The sequence below is a fragment of the Plectropomus leopardus genome, chromosome 10, assembly GCF_026936395.1.
Source record: "Plectropomus leopardus strain MGB_pleo_1.0 chromosome 10, ASM2693639v1, whole genome shotgun sequence".
Taxonomy (NCBI): domain Eukaryota; kingdom Metazoa; phylum Chordata; class Actinopteri; order Perciformes; family Serranidae; genus Plectropomus; species Plectropomus leopardus.
Genome location: NC_142185.1, coordinates 15555203 through 15580418, shown reverse-complemented (window position 1 = coordinate 15580418; position 25216 = coordinate 15555203). Strand labels below are relative to the sequence as shown.

The following is a 25216-nucleotide window of genomic DNA, read 5'->3' as shown; positions in this document are numbered from 1 at the left end:
TTGTTATTAATTTAGTGCTCAAGCTGTTTCACATTTAAATATGTTCCTTTTTATCATTATTTTCTTTAAGCCGTCTGGTCTCGTTCATCAACAAATACAGAATTACATAATAAAATGTTTTATCATTAAGAAAGAAGACAGTCTCTGCAAATGTCCTTGGATTTCCTCTCACAGCACTCGCTGAAGGCTTCAAATGCAGATTAACAGCTCTGAGCATTGATATTCTGCTCAATCACCCTCCTCCCTGCAGCCCCGTTAGCCCTGGATCGACCCTTACTCCTGTGCAAGTCTTCTACTCCGCCAAAAGATCAAGGGTCTCCCAACCTGTAATCCACAATTGAGAACATAATCTCCATTTCATTCTTTGGGGAGACACAAGATTTACGCTGTTCTAACTTGTGACTTATTTGTGCCACGGTTGTTGTGTTTATTGGTTCTCTTTTCAAAACAGGATGGTAATTTAAAAATCCATACCCCGTTGATCCAGTTCAAAACCTACCATCTGTCTGTCACCCCGCACCAGCTCTTGGCATGGCAGCCTTCTCGACATTTTAACCTTCCGGGGCTGTTTTAAAAAAAGCTGTAAAAGATTATGGTGCAGGAAGAGGGGTGGGACAGGTTTATTCTAGGTCAGTGAGAATTTATAAGTTGAGATAGTGAAGACCTTGGACACTAAATGAAAACTCTTTGTCTTGACTTCCCAGGGTGCATGGCTGAGAGGAAAACTGAGATATAACTAAGTGCAGCAGAGGTTTTGCACACTTTGCACTGTCAGACAACCACTTATGGCTGCCAGACATTTGTATTATTTTTCTGTTTGTGTGCTGCTTTTCATACGGTAAAGGCTGTCAACCTCACTTTCTTAAGCATTGTCGAAGTGCTGTTTTTAGTTGAATAGACTCGAGGAGCAGAGGGGCAGACTGGGAAAAAGACAAAGAGACACAGGGATAGACATTAGGTGAAAGAGAGTCACAGAAGAGTGATGAATCAGCGTAGAGTGGATTGAGGATGAAAGGGATGAAATGTGTGGTGGGGAGAGGCATGGACGAGGAAGAAGAGGAGGGCAGAAGATGGAGAGGCTCATGTTGGGGAATAGAGTCAGTATCGATGCTAATAGCTCTCATCTGGAGAGGCTGATGGACAGAGGACAGCGCTTCAGCACTTATGCAGGCTCACTTCCCCCGCAGTCAATTACTAGGCAGTCAATTAAGTCCTCCAAAAAACCCAGAAAGGCACTGGCTGAAGCATTGAGGGTACGATGCTGCGTTCTGCTCATGCTTTCTGCTGCTTCACTGCTTTTTATCTCAACCTGCTGGTTTCATGCTGGGCTGATTGAAAGTGAAGTGACATAAAGGATTGTCTTATTTTCACAAAACAACCTGTGCCAAGTTTATTTAATTTTTTTTTTTTTTTTATGACTGGAACAGCATGTACCAGCCAGGGGAGAGACTGTGTTGTTGCAAAAAGACAGCAAGTTTCATCATGTTTCTTGCATAATAATAATAATACCAGCCAAAACATGGTTAAATGGTAGTGTAAGTGAATGTTGAAAAGTTACAATGACTTAATGATTACAACAGTAGAAACCTCTATTTTAATCAAATAAATTAATTAACCTATCATATCATATAAACACACTAGTCCTAAGAAGAATTAAAGTACTTATATTTTTTTGCAGATTGTGAGTGCTTGGTAAAATTATAGCTGGAATTTGGTATAATTAACACAAAGTGCTTGAAATGCAATTAAAATGAAGACTCCTATCTTAAGAACAACACTTCAGCTCAGTGTAATCAGCTTGCACAGAAAACAGTGCACAAGCACACACACACACACACACACACACACACACACACACACACACACACACACACACACACACACACACACACACACTAGGTGTATTCAAAGGTGAGCCAAAGGGACACCTAGCTCCTCGCTCACTTTTTGGAACAATTTGGGATTCAGTGGAGTGTTTGATGGCACACAGACTCAGCTAACCGCCTTTAGCCCATTTTAAGGTTCATCAAATATGGAGTTTTGAAGGCTAATACTGATCACATTTTATGATTAAGTAATCATTTGAAATGCCAATCATCTTTTTTGCTTGAACTTGTGCAGGTCAAAAGTGCCATCGTTCCTGTAATGGTCGTTGCTGGGGACCCAAAGAGGACCAGTGTCAGAGCTGTAAGTACATTGCTATTTTTAGCCAAAGACACAGCACATGGCCTTCAAGGGACTTTCCTGAGTGACTAAGTGATTTAACCCTCCCTTCAATGTAAATATGTAGACATTTTTTTTCCTCACAAAATGTTGGTATTGGGGCCAATGCAATAAACAAACAGCATGGAGGGAGTGAAAATTTATACCAAAACAAATAAAAGCTAATTTCTTAAGCAATATGGAAATTCTCCTTATAAATCATGTCGTCACACAAATTATGTGTGAACTTCAGCAGTACATGACCACACAACCACACAAATTCAACAAAATATAATCAGCCAGCACCTCACACGCAAACACATCACCGACATTAGTGATATGTGCAATATTGATGACTGTTTCCCCCAATAAACCATAACATACACAGCAGTGACAGCAGCGGGCAGAATAATATCAGTAAGTATCAGTTGGATTGATTGGAAAACAAAATCCCGAAGTTGAAAAAAGGCTAATTTGATACCAAATCAGCATTGGTGTAGGGTTTACTTTGCCATATTATTCTTTTTTTATCAAAGGAACAGTTTGTGGGGGGGATCTGTTTGCAGAAATGGAATATAATATTCATAAGTATGTTTTCATTAGTGTACAATCACGTAAAACTAAGACAAATTTTGTTTTCATTCCCTTAAAATGCTGCAAGGACACCTTTAAATTCTGGTGAAGCATACTCTCTTACTTTAGCTTGAGGCAGTCTCCCAGAAAATGCCATGATACCACTTCAAAGGTGGGGCATCAGATCCAATGAGTTTAAAGCAGGGGTGGGAGATATCAATTTTGTGAAGGAGTCTCCTAACAATGAAGCTGTAAAATATGTATTTTGAAAAAAAAAAGCATACAACAATTAAACAATTTAAAGTTGTGTGTCCCTCCCCTAAGCTTAAATAAAAAACATAAGTTTTTGCACCACTCCATCACTAAGTAACCAGTAGTTCTCATTGTTTTTCTTTTTTAATGGCAATTAGTATGGTTAAAGAATGGCCGCCACAGTTTTTATGTTGTATATGTTTATTAGTAAGAGGTTAGTTAGGGGTTGCTCATTCCAACCTATTGTAAATGTCATCCTATTATTTTTTTTTACATCTATCTGCCTCTGCACGCTACTTTTACTTTACTCTGATCTGTTCTGACAAACCAAAAATGTAGCTCATTTTCTGGCTACAAAATTGATTTTAGAATATCTGAAGCTGCAGTATGTCTATCCTAGATAAGATCAAATAATGGTCATGGTGTTCCTTTCAAACGGTTTCTTTTCAAACAGCTAATCAAAACTACACTCAAATAAGTTAAACCCCAATTAAACCAAAAAGATCAACTAAAATCATGTACAGGCGCCAGAAAATATTACATTCCAGTATTACATTTATCTTTTCAGCTTAGTTTATTTAACGTAAGGGTCATCTGCATACATGGGCTTCATTAATTTGAAAACTGTAAATGCAATATCCATATGAAGAAGGGATTCTTATGCGCTTTATATTAAAATCAAGCACAAAATGTATTCCACGGGCCTCTAGTCTGACATCATGGAATGAAGATATTTTTCTGATTCTGTCATGTTGATGCAAAATGATGCATAGCATCAATGCAGGCAGAGCACAGAAGTTGTGCTTGTATTGGCTGATTGGCATCTGATTTTTGCTTTACCATGATTGACTCCTTCACAACTGTTTGGCTTGTATCATCCAATCATATTTACACATATGTGCACTGCAGACATTAAGACCTAACACTTATACCTGTTACTGTGCTAATCACGCTCATGCAAACCTATCTGTGCAATTGTAACTATTTGTGGGGCGGTTATATTGCTTTGTACTTTACTCTTTGAAGATCTTGTGTTTCTTTGGCTTTAAACCTTTTGTGAATGTTTTTAACAACTCCTAATTGCAGACTGACATTTGTAGTATAATGGTATTGGCTGAAATTTCAAGTAGAGGAATGCTTGACACACTTTTTTGTTTTTGTCTATTACATCTATTTAATCAAAAATTAATTTACTGCAAAAAATAAATTAATAGTCAATGACATTTAAAGTACAGTGTTTCCAGTAGAATTAGAATGTATGTGTGGCGGTAGGTAAAGATGGAGGTCAGTAAGCACACTTAACGTTTTTTTATCCGCATGTGTGTATCTCTTTGTATCATTCCATGTCCCCTCTCTTAATTCGGAAGTTTTGGCAGGTCTGTGAATGTAGCACTCTCATCATCTCACCAGTTGATCTGATCAGATTAGATGGACGAAGGAGCGGCTACTGCTCTGTATTTGCCCAGAGTACACCCGTCACTGACAGAAGTGGTGGTGGGCAAGGTTTTAAGCAGGTTTTCAACCTTGTTTATGGGTCAACTCTGTTCAAGTATTCACAATCACATAATGACTGCAGAAATACTACCACTTCCAGCAAAAACACACAAACACACACACACACACACACACACACACACACACACACCTTTATCATCTCCCAATAGCATCCCTAGACCTCCAACACACCCTCTACAAACCCTCCTGCTTGGACCCCCCACCCTTAATAGAGAGTGTGAGAATGATGCTCTACTGAGTCCATCAGTAGGGAAGAGGGTGCTCTATGTTATTTTCTCTTCTTCAGTCATCTTTGTTAGACTTTCAATATTCTTTTGGTGTCTCTCTTTCAGGCCCTAACCATGTTGCTCTCTCTCTGTCTCCATCTCTCTGTCAAACACATACACACAGAGGACAATGTCCAACACAAGCATTTATACAGACATACACACAGACACACTAACATAGCCAAAACCAAATCAGTGAGTTATAAAAGAAACCTTCAGGCCACAGCCCACCAGCTGGCTCCAACAAGGAAAAAAAGGAAAAGTAAATTCTAATTTTGCTTTTGCAGCCCCAGGTGAAAGCAGGTTCTTTAGATTAAACCAAAGAACGGTTGCTTATCATTTGCTCCTAAAAAAACATGACCATTACATACACTGAATGGTGATTTTCTGATCGCTATGTTCAAGAATTAATTAGGTTTAAGCAAAAAAATTAAAATACTGGGTTACAACGGTCTTCATGGCCATATATGGCAAATGACTTGAAATAGAGTCAGGGAAATATCTTGGTCAGGGTAAAAAGAAACCAATGCTGAATGTCAGTAGGAGGAGGGATCTCCAGTGTCGAAAGGTGCACGCGTTGTTGCCCTACCCATCTACCCAGACCTTTTCCACCAGAAGTTTTGCAGCACTAGCAACATCACATTACTTGTGCCCTTGCTTTTGAGGGACAAAGGTCACACTTGATACTGCCACATGAGGTCCTTATCAGGCAAACACACACATAGGTCATTTTTTGGCATTTCAACCAAACTGATTATTGCTGGTGTTTTTACAGTGACAACAGTCTCCACAGCCAAGGAATTATAGGATAAAACATAATAAAAAAAACCTGTTTATATATGGCCCATGGCCCAGCTTTCAACCAGTCTTAAAGGGGATGTATTATGCTCATTTTTAGGTTCATAACTTGTATTTTGGGTTTCTAATAGGGTGTGTTTACTTTAATGGTCGTACTGTCTATGCTGGATCGCCTGTATTCCCCCTCTGTCTGAGACACTCTTGTTTAGTGCCTGTCTCTTTCTGTCTTTACACTGTCAGTGTAGCCAAGAAATTCATTTAATGGAGGTGGCACTGTCTACCGTCAAAAAAATACATAAAAGTTTCCAAACACAACAGGAATATGATTTGAAATTGGGGAGAAATTAACATCAACCATCAAGATTAAATGTTTTCTTGACATTAGCGGTTAGCTGCATGAAGCAGTGTACTTGCAGCCGAGGAATGAATATAATGGAGTATAGTAGCACTTTCTACCTCAAAAAGTGACCATAAAACCTTACAAACATAACCGACCACGTTGCACTGACACACTGACAACCAAGTTTACATGTTTGCCTGATGTTAGCATGCGCAGACACTTGAAGTAGAGTGCCTGGAGGAGATGATGTTATACAGTAGTCTGTCCTGAACTGAAGTCAGCTTGTAGCCAAGGTAGAAAAAAATGTTGAAAACAATAAATATATTTATATTGGTCTTAAGCCCGAGGTTTTGCTCATAAGGAAATATACGTTTACCTCAGTATTTGAAATTTTGGCCCAATTTAGTTTTAACATTGTGACATTATGTTTTTGACAGAAAATAATGAAAAGTATGGCATTTATCTTTGTATCACTCAGTTCAGTGTATAAGCTAATGCTCTAAGTGTCTACTATCACTCAAGCTTTGACATCAAGTACACAGATCACCGCAGGCTCCATAACATGCTGATCATTTAAGTTCCTGTTTGCGGCTTTTGATAAGTAAACTGACCAACAGTACAACCTGACAAAAAACTCTTTAAGCAGCGAACATGAAAAAGTGTGAAGTCATCATCCTTCTGTCTGCAATTTATCAATCTGCTGTCACGGATACTAACACTGTCTCTGCAGATGTCCATCCATCCATTTTTTTATCATCCCTCCATCTGTGTCTTTCACAGCACTTTACCATCCCTCAAACACACGCAGGGAAGCTTGATCTTAAATATGACAATCTTTGGCTTTTCTGTAGTGGAACAGAACGAAGAAAAAACAAACAGTACCGTACCACACATTAAGACTTTACAACTAACTATAAATGTACTTTTCTTGCAGACTAAAAAGCACTTGCACACTTATTTTCCTCTCTCCATTAAATGTGTCTGTTTCTTTCCTCCCTCCTCCAGTTTGATTGCACTACCTTGGCCATCAATTTCCTCCCCTCTTTCCATCACTCTCTGTGCAGACCACTTCATCTATGCCTTCCAACCCTGGCATGTCTCGTCTTATTTGTTCTGCAGTCGCGATCTCATTAAGATAATGAGGAATGAACTGTTTGACCAGGACCTGTTAACAACACGTCACAGACCAACTCCTGATAAGCCCTGGCCCTGTCTGTCTCCCTCCTTTATCTCGCCATCGTTATCCATACGTGGATGTCATGATTCATCCACCTGCTTCCTGTTTTTTTTTTTTTTACTGTGCAACCTTTAATTGTATTGTGCTGAACTACATTGAAGGAATAAGTGTAAAATGTCAAATGAAAGATGACTTGGCGTGACATTTTCATGAATAATTATTCAACTGTCTCAAATCAACAATAAACAGCAGCATTTGGTGTCAGCACCTTTAAAGGAAAGGGAATTACAACTCAACAAAATTCCTGGTATTGAGAATTGCAGATCTGTAATAGCAGAGGAGCTTGCCCCTATAAGAAGACTTAAAGATTTCTTTCCTCAATAAAGATGAAGAACAAATCTAAAGAACAGTCTGAGGGCTTTTTTGGATTATGTTAGCACAGCCAAACATTCCTAAGGGGTCTGCGCAGAGCAGGATCAATGCTTTCGCCTTCCGATGTAGTTTTTTTCTTTTCTTATTTCAGAATATACAACTTAAATCAAAATGTCAGTACAGTACATGGTTGCTTTTTATATTTAATAGTTTGGTTTTTGTTTAACGATTTACACTGCATTTGTGCTGTAAAAAATATATCTATTTTTGCCTAAAAAATCTTTAGCTTTTTTTGACATATACCTAAAATCTTTCCACAATGTAAAAATGTTAATGTGGTAGACCTTTGTCACAACAGTCCTTAACACAGTTGGAACTAATAGCATTGATTGTGGCAGTCTGTGTGCCATTGCCAGAGCTGATTGTTCAAGCTATTGTCACTGGCTCAGCCTCCGTTAAAGTTATTAGTTGCACCTGTGCACTCCCTGATATTACATATCAAAATATCCACAATGACAGAGGTCTGTCTGGTAAAGTAAGAGCTGTCTAATTTTTAGTATTTCTATCCACAGGCATCATCAAATTGTTTTTTTGTACATTTGTTTATTTCTCACTCATCAGTTCAGAATATCTAAAAGGATGCAGTAACGCTTGTTTGCATGGCACACAGTCAATTAAGCTATATGGGTTAGTCAATACTGCTGACAATTTTTCTGCAACAAAGCACTGTTGTCAAAGACTGAACCTGTTGAGCAGCATGTAGTTAGCTTGTTTTTGAGAGCTGTTAAAGCTTTTTGAAAAATGCTCTTACATCTAAAAAAAATGAAAAATAGACATTCACAAGCATTCATAAGGACAGCTACATATTCACCTCCAGTTTTCAATGGCTGTCATTATTACAAACAACCACAGACACATTTGGCAAATTTCACCCGTTGATTCAGTCATTAGGAGATCCTAAACAAACAATGAGCTGGAAATCACAAAAGCGAAAGTAAAGGTTCGTCACTCTTTGTGGGACCAGGGTGTCATTTTGAGAGTTCTGCATTCTGTTTTCTCTATAACCAAAGTAAATGCACTTGGTCCAAAACCGAGAGTTTACAGTGTCCAGGTATTGTGAGGTGGGTTGCCAACTCTTATGGATCTAAGCTGTAATTAGTTTGTCCAAATAGCGCTGCTAGAACACACGAGCGTAGGTACAGGTAACGCAGAGTGATCTTTGCAAGAAGGCGTCCCGCTCTGAAGTGTTAACATGCCGTGATGTCATCTTCACATTTTTTTGTAAACCTCCATAAAGCAAAGGAAGCTGCAGATTTGGGCAATAATTCTACATTTTCAAGCGACCCCTTTCACATTATTGCATTGTTTATACATTGTCAGCTGAAAAATATTAATTATAGCTAAAAAAGAAATCTTAAGAAAATACAGTCACTATATGCTGTATGAATGACACAGAAACAGATCATTATTTCTTACATTTTGCGCAGCAATGCTAAATTACTTTGTACCTTTTTCTCAATTTTATCAAAGATAATACTGTAACTTTGTTTTGTAAGGTGGCATAGTTAGAAAAGAACGTATCTTAAAGCTGATATCTGATCAAAATCTTTACTTAAGTGAAGCGTGATAAAACCACAGCTATTACTGTGATTACCTTGGGGTATTATGCAGTGTAATAAAGCAGTCCAGTGTATCTTAAATTATGTGGACTGCAAAAAGAAAGTGAACTTTCTACTTAAGCTGGATGTCTGGCATGAAAAGAAGCTCTGTGGTGGACTGGATCTTCTAAAACACAGCAAAAATAAACACGGTGAGATTACATTATAAAGAGAATCTGCACCTCTTACAGTAGCTCTGCAGCAAGGAGAGGGATACTAAGTCTTCAAATAAAGAGACCCAGTCGTATGGTAAAATGATGTGTTTCAGAAACCAACATAAAGGTGGACACCTTAGTTAAACCAAAAAAAATCACAGAAGTCTTAAAACACTTTTTTTGTCCTTTCCAGAGAATGGTGGCTGATCAGCTTGACTTTATATGTTGCAAGAGATTCCAATAATGACAAGGTCCAGTGATGCCAGTAAAGGCAAAAATTGCATCAAAACATCTTTAAAAAGACTGAATCAAAGACATTCTGCATCATAATCCCCTGTCCATGTGTTTATTTATAATGTTGCAAAATTCTATTTTTAAGCAAAACAAATGGGCTTTTGTTTTGCTTTTATTTTGGCACGTTGGAAAACATAAAATATTGGGATTATGCTGAAAGAATGATTCAGCAAGTTTTAATGCACAGTTTGATACTTTTTCCCCTACCGTAAAAGTAGAAAACTGACAACTCTCTAGAATCACACCAATGCAATTTTTTAAATATATATATATATATACACATACATGTATATGTATATGTGTATATATATATATATAGCATAGACATTTATTTCATATATTATAACTAAATCAGGTTTTAATGTAAATGAAAAATTAAAAGATGATTTTCATAATCATATATTTTATATAAAGACAGAGGGTCTGTGCCTTAAACAAACAAAATATGGTTCAGTGGTCACTTTATGCTCTCTTTATCTTAAGAAAATTTGCAAAGACTCTAAATGTGTTTCCACTGCAAAAAAAAAAAAAAAAGTCTTTATTTATGAAGTTCTTTTGGAAACCAGATGTGAAAAAGCACATTTTAGCTCACGTAAATGGGAACTGAGAGGCAGCGTTTCCTGTGACTGATGCTGCTGTCCACAGCCTGTTCAAATGGAAGCTTCCAGGCATATTTTATGAGATGGATTCCTTTTGTATTTGTTGTTGCCAGCCTCTTTTTTTTCTTAAAGTGTAAGTTTAAAGTCAAATTGATCAACAGTGTTGCGTCTCTCTCTTGGCAAGGTCATTTGTTTGACAAAGTGTCTTTTGAGTAAAGTAGGCCATTTCATTTTAGCCCAGGCACTGTTAATGGAATGCCACTGATGGTACGTAAGGCGCAGGTGAAGAGTGTGTGTGTGTGTGTGTGTGTGTGTGTGTGTGTGTGTGTGTGTGTGTGTGTGTGTGTGTGTGTGTGTGTGTGTGTGTGTGTGTGTGTGTGTGTGTGTGTGTGTGTGTGTGTGTGTGTTTGGTGGGTTGTCAGTGGCTTGTATCCATCACATTGATAGTATCTTGTCACTGAAATGCCCAGAGGGAAACACAATGCGCATCAAAAACAATGTGCATGCACACACTTAAGCACAAACACATGCACATTCGCACTCTACCACTGTGTTTGTACACTGACACAGTTGTACACTAATATTTCTACATTTCCCAGAAATGAGTACCGTGACAACTTACTACTTTAATCTCAGTTAAAGTGTCTATGACTAATTAACTTTTGCCATTATCAGCAAATCAAAATGAAGCTGAATGATACAGTAACTACACTTTATTTTGTTCGATTTGATTTAATTCACTGATGGGAGCAAGATAATCTGATATGAGTGCACGTAATTTTTCTCAGTAAAGAGGAATCTTGAAAAAATGGATCCAGGTGTTTTAGTGAGGAGGGGATTTGCTTGGTGTGATGGAAGTATAAACTAAGACGTTGTACAACAATTCTCTTACTCTTGAATGACAAGCCCAATGCTGGTGTGGACACACAAGTTAAAGCACCGGACAAACTACTGTGCTTTTGTTGCTACAGTGAGCACAGTGTTTTGATTTCTAAATAGTACTGTAAAACGCATATCCTGTGTATACTTCTTCATACCTCAAGCGGCACTGGTGGAGTCTGGTAGAGGCGGGATAGGCACAGTTTAAACTTGATGTATTCTGTCATTAAAAGACACAACAAGGTTGATATGGGATGATATTATAATTTATGTATGGTCTGTTACTATGATTAAAAAAAAACCTGTGTGTGTGTGTGTGTGTGTGTGTGTGTATGTGTAGGTGTGTATGTACCTGTGTGTATATACATGTGTATGTATATATATATATATATATATATATATATATATATGTAGCTTGTGTGTGTGTGTGTGTGTGTGTGTGTATACACACACACACAGAAGTATCTGCTACCGAAGCACCAGATTATGGAGCAGCTTCTTTCCCCAGGCTGTGAGACTCCTTATCTCCTCCTTCGACGCCAAAAACATGTAGCAGAATTTAGGGTCAACTTTAATTTCATTTCTTCTTAAACCATGTTTAAGAAAAATGACAAATAAATCTACATTGTACCTTGTACCTTGTATTATGCCTTACCTTGTTCAGCATCTTTGTCCTTTTTTCTAAAGGTGCAATAGTGACACATTGCAGTAACTTTACTATTTCACTGTCTTGCTCTTAATGTTGCTTGAACGCTGTTCACTAATTTTAAGTTGCCACTAGCTTTGTAAATGATAATTTATGTATTATCTCTATCTCTCTGTCTTTTCTATATCTATCTCTTTACAGTAACTAAGACAGTGTGTGCCGAGCAGTGTGACGGACGTTGCTTTGGTCCCTATGTTAGTGACTGCTGCCATCGTGAGTGTGCAGGTGGCTGCTTTGGACCAAAGGACACAGACTGCTTTGTAAGTGAACACTCACACAAGTATGCACATATGTACACACACACCTACTTTGCAAACAAAACACACACAAACACATGTTCATACCAGTTGTCGACATGGTAATGTCACACTAACCCCCCGAAAACCATTTCTTGGTCACACTGTATTTTACATTTCCTGTTTTTCATAACCCTGACACACTTAACTCGTAACTTTTAACTTTCTGTGATTTCGAGGTACTTCTGCAAAAGGATTTCTTCCTTTCAGACTCAATTTTTTGTCTTTAAATGCCACTTGTATGGCAAATATCATTAAATGACATTTAATTCCCATTTCTTCCTGACATGAGTGTCATTGTTAAATACAGACTTCGCCAGCCTCCCCTCCATTCTGGCTCTTCAGCTTGTGCTTTATCAGTTTTATTTTCATCCCTCTGCATGTTAAAGTTTTCTGTGCTTGTAATTCAGAGCCCATCACTTATGGAGCTCTCTGTCTGACTTTGGAAGGGCATTTTTTTTTTCTTGATCTTCTTGATTCTTCACACTTCATCTTGGCAATAATAGATAAATCAGGAAGTCATTTTCCTTCAAATAGGAGAGAGTGAAGTCTTGATTGTCTGTTATCAAATTTATTGATAGAATTAAAACACAAGATCATATTTCCAGAGCATTAACATAAATTATAAATGTATTTTTCTCTTGGTTAATTGGGTTTATTGTTGACTAAACAAGCATTGTATAATAAATTCTATCAGTAATTTTAACACTCTCCCACTTCCTGTCTTTCTTAGTCTCTGTTCCTCTGACTGACTCTTAATTTTTTTGTAAGAAGCTCGAATAAAAAAATCAAGAAGTAATTTTGATTAATGCTCCATTTGATAAAGATTTTTTTTTTTTTTCAATTTTGGAAAAATTCAATGGCCAACTTCCCATAGGTCTAACTAAAAAAAATGAGGTGTTCTAGTGTTGTCACATGGTAGGTTAGAGGAAAACATATTTGAGTAATTCTTCTGTCTTTACCACAAAAGTTTCTAATCTCCACATTCGCAATACTGCGATGTATGATGTCCCTTAATATCATAGAGAGTGCAGTGTTTACTGCAATACATCATTTATTTGAACTGGCCATTTGTACAAGCAGTGCAGTGTAAAGATTTTCACATACAGTTTCATTCTTTAAAAAAAGGATACTTGGGGAACTTTAAACCAGCTCTGTGTCACTGCAGTGTAGGCAGTGTGTGGACATGAATGATGTTCAGGCGCCCCTCTGTGCAGCCAGCTCCTGCAATTCTCCACCCATCTAGCAGCCAAAGCAAAGCACGTCATTTTGTGTGAGGAAGCTCCGGGAGCGGGTAGCACAGGCGACACCTTGACAGCATTCATCTGCACACATTTCCTTCACTGAAGTGAAGAAGAAACAGTTGAAAGTATCCCCTTAAACTCATATTAGGGACTCTATTTTCATGTTATACACAATAGATCTTTGTAGCCTTGGGGGTCCATCTATTGGTGGTGAGAGATATTAAGTAGCATTTAACTATTTAGTTAATACAGACAGATTTTGGTGATGCCACCGCAAATTGGTTTTGCATTATTCAAGTTTCCCACAGTCATGGAAATACTGAAGAAGTCAAGAAATTTACCTTTAATTTATCTTATTTTCCAGGTCTTGAGAAGTCATGGAATTAGTAATAAATCATTAGAGATTTTTGTGTCATGAAATTGTTACAGTACTCTTCTGTGCATCACCTGTAATGCAGTGTAACCCAGTGGCATATTTATTTTATGTAGCTGACATATTGTAGCTCAGATATGCATCAATATGTATACCTGTATGCATACCATCTCTTACGAGTCTTATTTTGCTATATGTTTTGCTTTATGTGCTTTGTCTCTTCTGCCTCTTCTGTTTTAAAAAAGTTGGGCAAAGAGAGAAAAAAAAAGATGGGTCCCGAAAAAGTCGCGGAAAAGTTTTGAAATTTTGTCCATAAGAATGTGTTGATTGATGTGATGATTATTTATTGCATATGTTTCCAAAAATCATTTCAGTTCAACTTTGGTTCAACCATGTGAATACACAGTTTTTGTCTGGCCTTTTTGTCTGGCCTATTCACTTTTTGTTCTCATTTCCCACAATGGCCAAAGATTTGTGGAAGACAAATTTTAAGCCTATGTACCTGCCAGAAAAAGCAAATCCCACTTTGACTTGATGGCAATTTTAATTTGGGTGTATGGAAATTATTCTCTGTCCGCACCATTTAATAATGTCACCTCTGGGCTCTCTGGAGGGAAAATCCTAATTCAAAGCTGATGTAGTGAAATTAGTGTTTATATTTTCTCATGATGCTTAAGCACAAGTACTTGTATTTTGTCCTATGTAGGTTTATAAAGGTGCACCTCCACCTACATGTCCCCAAAATTCCATAAATCCTCTCATGCTGCAGTACAACCGGGATAAGTGAGGGAATTTTCTGTCATTCTGTTGAAATAGCCCTTCAAACAAAGTAAAGAATCTCAATACTTGTTCCACCGCTGTGTGTCCTCTGCATGTGTGCATTTGCAGGCCTGCACCAACTTCAATGACAGTGGGGCATGTGTGACCCAGTGCCCCCAGCCCTTCGTTTACAACACCACCACCTTCCAACTGGAGCACAACCCCAGGGCCAAATACACCTATGGAGCCTTCTGTGTTAAGAAGTGTCCACGTGAGTCTTTCCACCTGGACACGCACGCGCGCGCGCACACACACACACACACAAATAACTTTGGTGAAGGAACGTTAACAAAGATGAAAACAAATGGTTCATGCTGATTTCCAGATTTCTTTTTCTGGTTTAAAAAATGATCCTTTCATTTACAGTTATTCAATATAGCTTGCTAATGTTAAGCCTAATTATTTTATTTTTCATTGGCAGACGTGTGACATTTAGTTAAAGTTAAATAAAACATTCAGTAAATACAGTGAATCACATCATCATCACAATCATCTATTTCTGCTGTCTCTGAGGATTAGAGAATAGATGATTGATACATGAAGCATGTGATGGACACAACTACAATGCCTAGAATTCTTGTGTATTACTGCACATCTGTCAAAAGAAACCATTATATTCCTATTTTGCATAATGCCAGCATAATACCTAGCTCTTAGCAAAGATCATAACAATGCAAACACACACATATTCATGTGCATTTTCATACACTGATTTTTATGGACTGCACACACACAGGCATGCAGAAAAATTCCCTGTTTGCATTTGAACACTTAAAGATAAATGCAGCCACCCCTTCACACTGTTTTGCCTTCTTGCACAAATCAAATTTTGCCATTAACAAGAACAACTATTAGATACGAAGGACGCTTGAATTACATTTCCTCCTTAAGCTTCTCATAAGCTTCTCACTATTGCTGGTAGGTCATTTTGCAAGCAAATGCTGCTAGTATAAATACAGTTTGATTTGTGTTTTCCGGAGATCACTTGTATGTGTGTGAGTGAGGATTTTGTCGCTTGCCTTCACTTCTAAAAAGGTCCATGTATGAGGTAAGACTTGGTTTGAAGTTGGGGTTAGAAATAGGCTTAAGGGTTGGAGTTGGGTATTTAGTTGTGATGGGGCAGGTTAGTGTAAGGGGCTAAGGAATACATTAAAGTAATAAGAGTTCTCATAAGTAAAGTCATTGGGCCCAAATGCTAAGGTCTTGAGGTCCATGGACAGAGAACAGGATAGAAGAGAAAGGGATTGTTAAATTTAATGAATGGATATAAATCGATAGAGCAAGGCCTCCTTTAGTTTCAGCATGCAAGTGTGTGCTTTTATTTCAACACTTTAACCGCTAAGAAAACAAATAATAGAAAAGTAGCCATAACCTCAAATTCCCCTTTTATAAAGGACAAGATCATAGATCTACAGATTGGTTAGAAATGCATCATAACGTGTGGATCTCTGTTGGAGGGATCGAAACACATTTCTACCTATAAAGGGTCAGGGTCACAATCAAAAAGGTTCATAATTTGACCTGATCACTATGTTTTTTGTGTCTCTGCGTTGCGATAACTGTGGCCAGAGGGAATATGTCTTTAGGTTTGTCCTTGTAAATGCGATAGATGTAAACTGCAACTTGACTGGTTCACAGAGGCATACAACTACAACTTTTTTTCTGTATTTTGCTGTATGTTTAAATGGACAAAAAGAAATAGAATAGAGAATTTTGAATACTCACAGCTTTGAGTTCATGATGACCACAACGTGATGGGGCTTTTGGCTGGCCCACCTGTTTTGGATAACATGGCATTTTGGGTAAACACAGGTTAACACACAGAAATGTGACATGCAGGCGAGGGAAGGATTTATGAAGGGGGTTTCCTCCAGTGTAGATACAAGGACCTGGCTGCTGAATACTTCCCACCTGTTGCAAAGCTTTTCTGTGGTTCATGGGTAACGTGTCTTTGGTCCCTTTGCTTACTACTGTGGAATTGTTTCTCGCATTAGGGCTACGGATCTTTGAAGAATAACAATACCAGCGATTTGGTCTTCATTGCCATGATATCTCATCTTACTGCTTTTCAATATTTGTAGTCTTACTCCTTTGTTCTGTGACCATTACCCTGCTAACCACCAACCACTCACCAAGCTAAAGCCACAGCTAATTGTGGACGCCACATGCTGTTCTGAACATCAGTGAAAAGGCCAAGTGGCAGTGAGGGGAGTGGGTCTTGTGCTTGAAGGCAGTGTTACTTAGAAATGCAGTATAATGTTACCATCTAAATGTGAAAGTCCCTTATTGCTGCTTAAATTCTGTGAGTTTGTGTTCGTATTACAGGCTTGTTTGAAGGGATGCACAAAATATAGTTGATCTCTTTTGTTTTGAGGCAGGTGTGCACACGTGGAATACTGTATAGTGTGCCATTTAAAATTTTGTATTAAATTAGTAATATGGTTTGTATATGTGCTCCTCTCCCTATACTGTGGATTTGTTGTCCAACTTAATAGAGACTTTTAGAAATGAAACAGACTCTAGTTAAAAAAAGTCAGTTTTATTAAATATTTAAGTTGCTAAAAACTCCAAACATGAAGGTTTAACCCTTAAGTGCAATTTGTGTGCAGTTAGGAGCACCACTGAAAGACAAAGTGAATTAAAGTGACTTTGAACGCTTTTTTTTTGTGACACCAAATGCTATTTATTGTACCGTATGTTGCTGTGTGACACACAGCAGACATCTCAACTTGACATTTATGGTCAATTGTTTTTTAGATAACTTTGTGGTGGACTATAGCTCCTGTGTGAGAGCGTGCCCCAGCAACAAGATGGAGGTGGAGGAGAACCGCATTAAGATGTGCATTCCTTGTACAGACATCTGCCCTAAAGGTAAAGAAACCCAACAAGAACAACAACAACAAAAAAAAACACAGATGTTTAACAGACAATATTGAAAAACTCATTAGTAAACATTTATGTTCCCATTTATTTAGCCATTTAAGAAGATTTTAAAGCAGATATGTATTTAATAATGGGCATACCAAGAGGATGATATGTGAATCATTTGACCTTCAGTAATCACAGTAATTCGGAGACGATTGATGTTTTTAAATGCTGCAAATTACATGCCTCAGTAGCTTAAATAGTTTACTCAAATTTTAATAGTTTTAAACATATTCAATCAAACTAATGCATTTTGCTGTCTCACTGTGTGTTGCAGCGTGTGATGGCATTGGTACAGCCAGTCTACAGTCTGCTCAGACAGTGGACTCCAGCAACATTGACAAGTTTGTCAACTGCACCAAAATCAATGGCAACCTGGTGTTTCTCATCACTGGGATCAAAGGGTGAGAGATGAGAGTATTTGGGTTATCAGAATAATAAAAGATGGGATGAAATAGTAGAACTGTGATCATGTTTGGATATTTAACATCCTGTCTAGAGAGTAATCAGCTTTTAATTAAGGAAGTCCTGGACTGACAATGTTAAAATAAAAAACATGCTAATCAACATGAAAAAAAAACTGAAATTAAATTATTTAAACTTCAGTGATTGAGTATTGTCAATCTTGAGATTCAAAATATACTTTTCTTTTTATAATGCTTTGAGCTTTTTTTCCCTTCTCTCAGCTCAATCTACACCTCAGCAAACGAATAAAGCATGAAGACCTTTGGGTCCAAATATATTGCCAATACTAATAGTTGGATGTTTTTATTTCACACATTCCACTTTTAATGTAAATTGCTTGAGATAAGAGGGTCACCTTAAAGCCCAGGTACAAAAAAAATGTAGGCATAGTATTAATTGTCTGAATGAATAGAAGCCATGCAGAATGGGAAATGAATATTGTAAAAGTGCCTTTAGAGAAAGAAGGGTGCTGGTAGATGTATATGCCAATAAATTACTACAAGGGGTGTAAAGGAATTTGGATTTAAACTGGCTGGTAAGAGTGTATAATCAGATTCAGAATCCAGTTTACTGTCAAGAAGGTATTTACATACAAGCAATTTGCTTTAATGTATTTGTGGATAACATGAACATAGTAAGAGGAAATCAAAATTAAAGGAAACAGCAGGTGTAAGTAGAACATAGAACTGAGGAAAATTACTGTAAACATATTTTAAAAATACTATAAAAATATGTATATATATCTGAATTTAAACAAAGGATCTCTGCAGTTTTTAGAAGTGGCAGTTTGTGCAGAAATGTATTAAGCTGTCCAGGGAATGTGCAAAGGTTCACTGTATTATATATATAAAGCATACATTAATATATTATGAGTAGATGGATATACAGTATATGTGTTTGCAAGTAGTCATTCACTGGTAATTTAGCATTTGTAAGAAGAAAAAAATACATACTACATGAAGATTACATACTATATATATCTGACTTTAAATGGCCCTGTTCATGTCTGAGTGAATGCAGCTCATTTTTCATTGCTGTGATTAAGAGGCATGGCATATCTATGCAATGTAAAGTGTAGATGTTATGATTGTCCTGTTTTTGTTTCTGATTAATCTCCTAATATCATTCACAGGGATGTCTACCACAACATTGAAGCTTTAGACCCAGAAAAACTTAATGTATTCCGAACAGTTCGAGAGATCACAGGTGAGAAATATCCCTTGCACAGTATGCATCTCTGCACATGCATACTAATTAATAAACAAACAGAAAAATAAATGAAAATGTACTCTTACCTTGGTCCCCTTTCTTGCCCTTTTATATATATATATATATATATATATATATATATATATATATATATATATATATATATATGTATGTATGTATGTATGTATGTATGTATGTATGTATGTATGTAGTGTGTGTGTATATATATATATATATATAGTGTGCATATATGTGATGCTAGTGTGTGTATTTGCCCAAGTCTATCCGCCCCCTCCCCCCTGAGACTGTCCAAACCAAGGACAGACATTGCAGCATAAGATGAATATCAGATGAGTCTTTCAATCTCCTCTGTCTCTCTGCTGCTTCTCCCTCGGGGAGTCCCTAGCCTTGAGTCCCACAGTCCCAGCTCTCCCTTCACGCACCATGAAGAAAAGATCCAGAACATGTGGTGCGCATCGTTAATCCTCCAGCTCCCCTATGTCACCACCACTTCTGAGCCGCATGTATACTGTCATCCCTCCAGCCCAGACATTTGACAATGCCATCTGAAAGAAACCTTGTATCTCCGATGTGACACTCCCTCTTGAAATGAGAAAATATTACTGTTGTCTGTGACATTTGTGACTTATGAAGAGGGTTTACAAAAGCAGAAGCTTTATAAACCAGTTTCTCCCCTTTCCCCATAAAAATACACATTTACTTTATGTCTGGTGTTGCAATGTTACATTTGTTGTATTTCGGTTAGAAAAAGCTTCTGGGGAATACACATTACAAAAAAACTATTTTGGTTACATTTCCAACACATGGCAAACAAATATAGATTTGGCCATAATTATTCTTTTAAATGTAATATATGGGGTAATATTTTGCAAAAAAATGAAGTGCCAGGATAAATGTTTTGTTAGTGGCTGATCAAAGCTTATATTGTGTTTTCCTGCCTGCTCTGCTAAACTGCTAATGCTGTTGTGGAGTCATTTTGCATGATCTAAACTTCACTCAATGCAAACCACTTTGCTACAAACAGCACTTGGTTTGTTGTTGCTTAAGAGCAAACAGAGTACTTCAGATCTGGAAGTGAGTCAACTGCTGTAAAACTTCAGTTTCAAAAATGGTCAGATTTTATTGATGTGCTTCGTTCCTGACTTTGGTTGAAAATAGCAACTGGCCATAGTCAATTAAAGCTTATGTGTAGGCCTCTGCAAAGGTCATCTCCCAAATCACATCCACTTGGTTTGGCTTGTTTGCCTTTCTAACAAATTGCGATCCAACGGATTGATCGTTTTACTTAAAGAGGAAAAACAGAAACAAACAGAGGAGACAAGAGCAGAAAGAAAAATCTACTCAGACACAACAATCAAACAACAAAATGACAAAACAAACGAACAAATCAATATCATCTTGTACAGGTATGAAACTGTGAATAAAACGCTGATTGTACATGGTCTAAGAGACTCCATATAAGAATGGCTGCCTGTGCTAAAGGAGTAAGACAGAGGAGATCAAGTTTCTTCAGGAAATTGGGAGCTCAAAATGTGTAAAATGCAACAAACACTTTTTTTTAATCTTGTCTTTCAAGTAGGCCCACAAATCTGGTCCTATAATCCGAATAGCCAGGAAACTTAAAACACTAAGTGCAATCATAAATATATACTTTAAAAAAAAAATAAATAAATAAAATAAAAAATCAAGAACTTGACTTCCACTGGATTTTTTTTCTCTTTTGTTTAGTTATGGCAGTTTGAGAACAGGTGATGGGGACAAACCATTGGCCAAACACCATGTAGTCAGAGATGTGTGTCCGCTCAGCATGTCATTTCTCTGAGCTGTCAAGAGAACGTGACTTCTGACAGAGGCAGCCAACCTGCCTCTGCGACCCCGAGGTCACAACTAGCAGTGCTCTAGCTTTCAAATGAGCTGTGTAGGAGGACAGCTTGCACCCTATATACCACACACCCTCACACCCACCTCTCCCTCTTCCATTCTGTTCCGTCTTTTCTTTCTTTTCTTTCGTTTTGTCTTTCTTTTAGCACTTCTCTTTCACTGCGTCTTCAAAGACATCTCGCCACTTCAGGTTCCACACAAAGCGCGGGCAATCAACTCACGCAATTTAACATAAGTGGGTTTTTCCGTGTTGTGGCTCAAAATGCAATCACCACAATTTAAGCACTCTTAACCTTTGCTTTTGAGCTCATGGCCTTCTTCTCTAAGTAGCTCCACACTGTAATTTGCCCTGTGCATTGGTGTGCCAACAACATGGCTCTTGGAAGAACATGGCCTGCTGCTAGGGTATAGTTTCACTTTGCTTTTTCTGCACAAGACCACTGACAGAGGTGATCAGAAGGCAGAAACACTAAAAGATTAAGATGAGGCTAACTGTGTTTTTTCCTCATCATAGCAATTAACAGTACCAAAGTAAATCCCCTTTAGATCACCATGTACTAGTGTTAGATCCTCAGTACATGTGGCACTCTGAAATGCTTGAGCATTATCCTTTCTACCAGTTGTCGTCTTTTGTGGAAAGAACATCAAGGTTTCATATGCGTTTCTTCTTTTCATGCCCTAGGTAGGCTGATATTCTGTTTCTTGTTTTCAACAAATCCCATAAAAAAGCTAAAACCAACAATGCAGTGGTTAATCTTTGCATATTTTCTGACTTTCCAACCCAGTCTGCTTTACTGAGGCCAAGTTCATATATTCCAACACAAGATGTAGAGTATATCCTTTTAAAAATTGCAAAAACGCTGTTTGGTTTCTAAAAGAGGCTTAATAATTTCCTAAAACAGCTGGACACTGTAGGTTTTATCAAAAGTTACTCAAAAAGGTAAAAAAAAAAAGCACATGGGGTCTATTTTGAGATCAGGAGCATTTGGTGCACCAATAAGCATTCAGGACAGGGTGTGTAGAATTGAATTAAACTGAACCACACTGCCTGTGTTCATTGTAATGACAGAACATATCACACAGAGTGACAGTGTGGCTTATTGATATGTATTTAGTAGTTTTTTGGCTAACAGTGGAGATCTGTTACAGAGATAAAAAAGGCACATATTAGCCTACACAGACAGCACTTATTAGTCAAATCAATTCAATGTTGGTTTTGTTCTTTTCATAGGATATTTATTTACAATTTAAAAAAGCAAAAATTATCATCAGACTTTCTCTTTAACTCCAAAGCAATAATTACACAACTGAGCACAAAAAAGGATCCGGGCCGCTTCATCATCTCAGCAAAATCCATCTTAGCCTCTCAACCCATCCAAAGCCATACAGTAGGATTTATACTGACCAGCGGCTGCTATCACCAAGTAGAAACAGGAATGGGGCATGGAAAAGACTGAAGTCTGTTTTTTTGGGGGGCGGGCGTCTCGCAAAACGTATACACTTTTCCTAACCTTAAACGAATTCATGATTTTAGTGTGATTAAGTTTTGATAGGTTGAAATTAAAAAATTAAGAATAAATTTGAAAATTAAAAACAAAAAAAGCAAACAGAAAAACAAACAAACACACATTTCTGTTTTTGTTAACATGGGCTGTCTCACATTAAAGCACTACATAAAATTATTTTTTTAACGTGTCATTTCGCCTTTTCTCTGCAGATACAGCAGAAAGGCACTACATTCACTTTCACACCTGAAGGCATCTTGTAAGGCTCATACTGTAGTGTTGACCCATACATTGATGAACATCAGTGATACATATTTAGTACTTGGTTGTCAAGGAACTCCAACTTTTAATCGTTGCCCATATCCTGCTTTTTGAATAACTTTTACTGAGCAGAGAATAAAAAGCTTTATGAAAACATAACTCTTAAATGTAAATATTTACACTTCTAAGTTCTCCAAATGCACACGGTGTCCACAGAGACTCTGTATCTACCTTGCACATGCACAGCATATGTGTGCTACAGTATTAAATTAGCACAGGCAAGTATGCAGCAGGCGGTAGCTTGTTACCTTTATTAGGAAACCCACATTCCCGAAAGAGCACTATGATGGAGCTGTGAGGTGCATCAGCACTGCAGGTTTTGTCATTAAGACGATTAGTGCCGACAAGTACAACGCTAATGATTCTATAGTGCTGCTGCCTCAGGGCTGAGAGGCTCTCGGCATCCTGAACTACACACCATGAGGTCAGTAACTGGGATGCAATTAACAACATGGAGAAATACAAAAACCTCTGTTTGCTTTTACAAATAATCATTTTCCTGCAGTCAGCTTTAGGACTCTGTATAAACATCACACATACTTTATGACGGAATGAATTCTATTACTTCTTGATTAAAATGACAGCCATTTTTATATTCATATGATATCCTCTCTGTCAGAGGGAGTAAATAAAATAATAAAGAAGCATTGTTTCTTTTTTTTGTTTCTTGAATTAATTTTGTTTTCTTTTCCCCCTGTTAAATTATAACTGCTCTTGCATGAGAATAATAATGTAAGGATGCGTATCACTTTCAGCTCATGTCCATTTGCATGAGCCCCGATGTGTAATTCCTCCCAATTACCTGTTGTTGTTTTTTTGCCTTTTCTTATTTCTTCATCAAACACTCTTTAATAAGCATTTGCTCAGACCCTGCCGCTGTTCAGCTGGGATTGGAATAACAAACAAAATGATGTCCACAAACTGATAAAGGTGCTGTTGAAGGTTATTGCTCTCTTGTCAACAAGCCATGAGCTGCCTTCTTCTCCGCAACTCCGCTCCCCTCCCTCCACCATCCCTCCCTTTCTGAATAAACAAAGTTATGCATCCCGCAGGAAGAAAATACACAGTTTAATATAATGTAGTCGAAACTGTTCATTGATAGGAGAATGCATCACACTGCCCATCGCAGCCACAAGGTTTTTCTCACCATCCACCGCCTCCTCCTTTGTCAGAAAGGCAATACAACAGCCGCTTTTGTGTTTTCTGTGTTGTTATAGATACCTGGACTTCCCTTACCTCCACCTTCGCTTTCCTAGCCGCTCCCTTTGTGCATTCTTCCCTGGTCTCAAAGCATCATCCAACTATTTTGTTTATCCTCTGGTGTTGGCTTGGGGATTGTACCCCCCTGCCATTTCCCTGCTAAATATTTCATATATCTGAATCCATTATTGAAAATCCTAAATGAGCCACGGCCATCCTCTCAGCTATTCATTTAATCTCCTAAATGATTCAACAGCAGTGAGGCAGATAAAGGAAATGCAAAAAAATATTGATATATCAAACTATGCACTCGTCATTGCTGGCAACCAGTTCCTTTGTGGAGTTGCTGTGCCTTTCTCTGGCTTTGAGTTGCTCTCAGATGAGACTCAGGTGGTATGGTTACTGTGGTCCTGGAATGCTGCTAATTCCAGAGAGATGCCAACTCTCCTTTCTAATTTTATTCTTGTCACTGTGTGAAATGGAGGATTTGATAGACAGGTGATATTAGTCTGTCAGAACTGGTGACTCATTACAGTATAACCCATGTGCCTGTGTGTGTGTGTTACCATTTAGGCTTTCTGAACATCCAGTCTTGGCCTGACAACATGACAGACCTGAGTGTGTTCTCCAACCTGGCAACTATTGGTGGAAGAGCACTGTACAGGTACACACATAAGAACACAATAGAATTACTGTGATCAGATTTGTTTGACACTAAGTGTAATTTCTATGATAGTTGTGTACCCATAACAGAACTGCAATGTGAAAAAAAAAGTAAATTCAGTTTTGATTGGATTTGTATTCAAATGTATCAAAATTTCACTAAATCTGTGATAGTGTGATTCAAATGATACATTATTAAATGTGCCTTTAAAACACTGTTTATATTTTGCACCAAAACTTATTGTGTATGTCCTTGCAACCCAACTGCCAAAATAAATGTCACCGCTGGACGTTTCTGCAAATGTTAGATCTTTACATTACAGCGGATATGTTAACACTTTATAATTCCTTTTATGTTTCTACAGTGCTGTGGTTAACATGTATTATGTGTTAGCACAAAAATCCCATGGATATGGTTAAGAAAAGATTATGTCTTAGCTGAAAATACCCAGATTTGGTGCCACAGTTATGGCTTGAAATGCAGCACGTCTTGCATGGCTTGCACGTC

At 37.7% G+C, this 25216-nt stretch overlaps 1 protein-coding gene across 2 annotated transcripts in view; it reads left to right on the top strand.

Annotated features, from left to right (window-relative positions):
• The window catches only part of erbb4b (erb-b2 receptor tyrosine kinase 4b), a 381424-nt gene that overhangs the window by 243510 nt on the left and 112698 nt on the right, over nucleotides 1-25216 (top strand). For both annotated transcript variants that reach the window (XM_088083126.1, XM_042495287.2), the window contains exons 5-11: nucleotides 2122-2187; nucleotides 11928-12046; nucleotides 14588-14729; nucleotides 17276-17389; nucleotides 17721-17847; nucleotides 19041-19114; nucleotides 24619-24709. In XM_088083126.1, the coding sequence (XP_087939252.1) occupies nucleotides 2122-2187; nucleotides 11928-12046; nucleotides 14588-14729; nucleotides 17276-17389; nucleotides 17721-17847; nucleotides 19041-19114; nucleotides 24619-24709 (733 nt within the window). The remainder of the gene's footprint in view (nucleotides 1-2121; nucleotides 2188-11927; nucleotides 12047-14587; nucleotides 14730-17275; nucleotides 17390-17720; nucleotides 17848-19040; nucleotides 19115-24618; nucleotides 24710-25216) is intronic.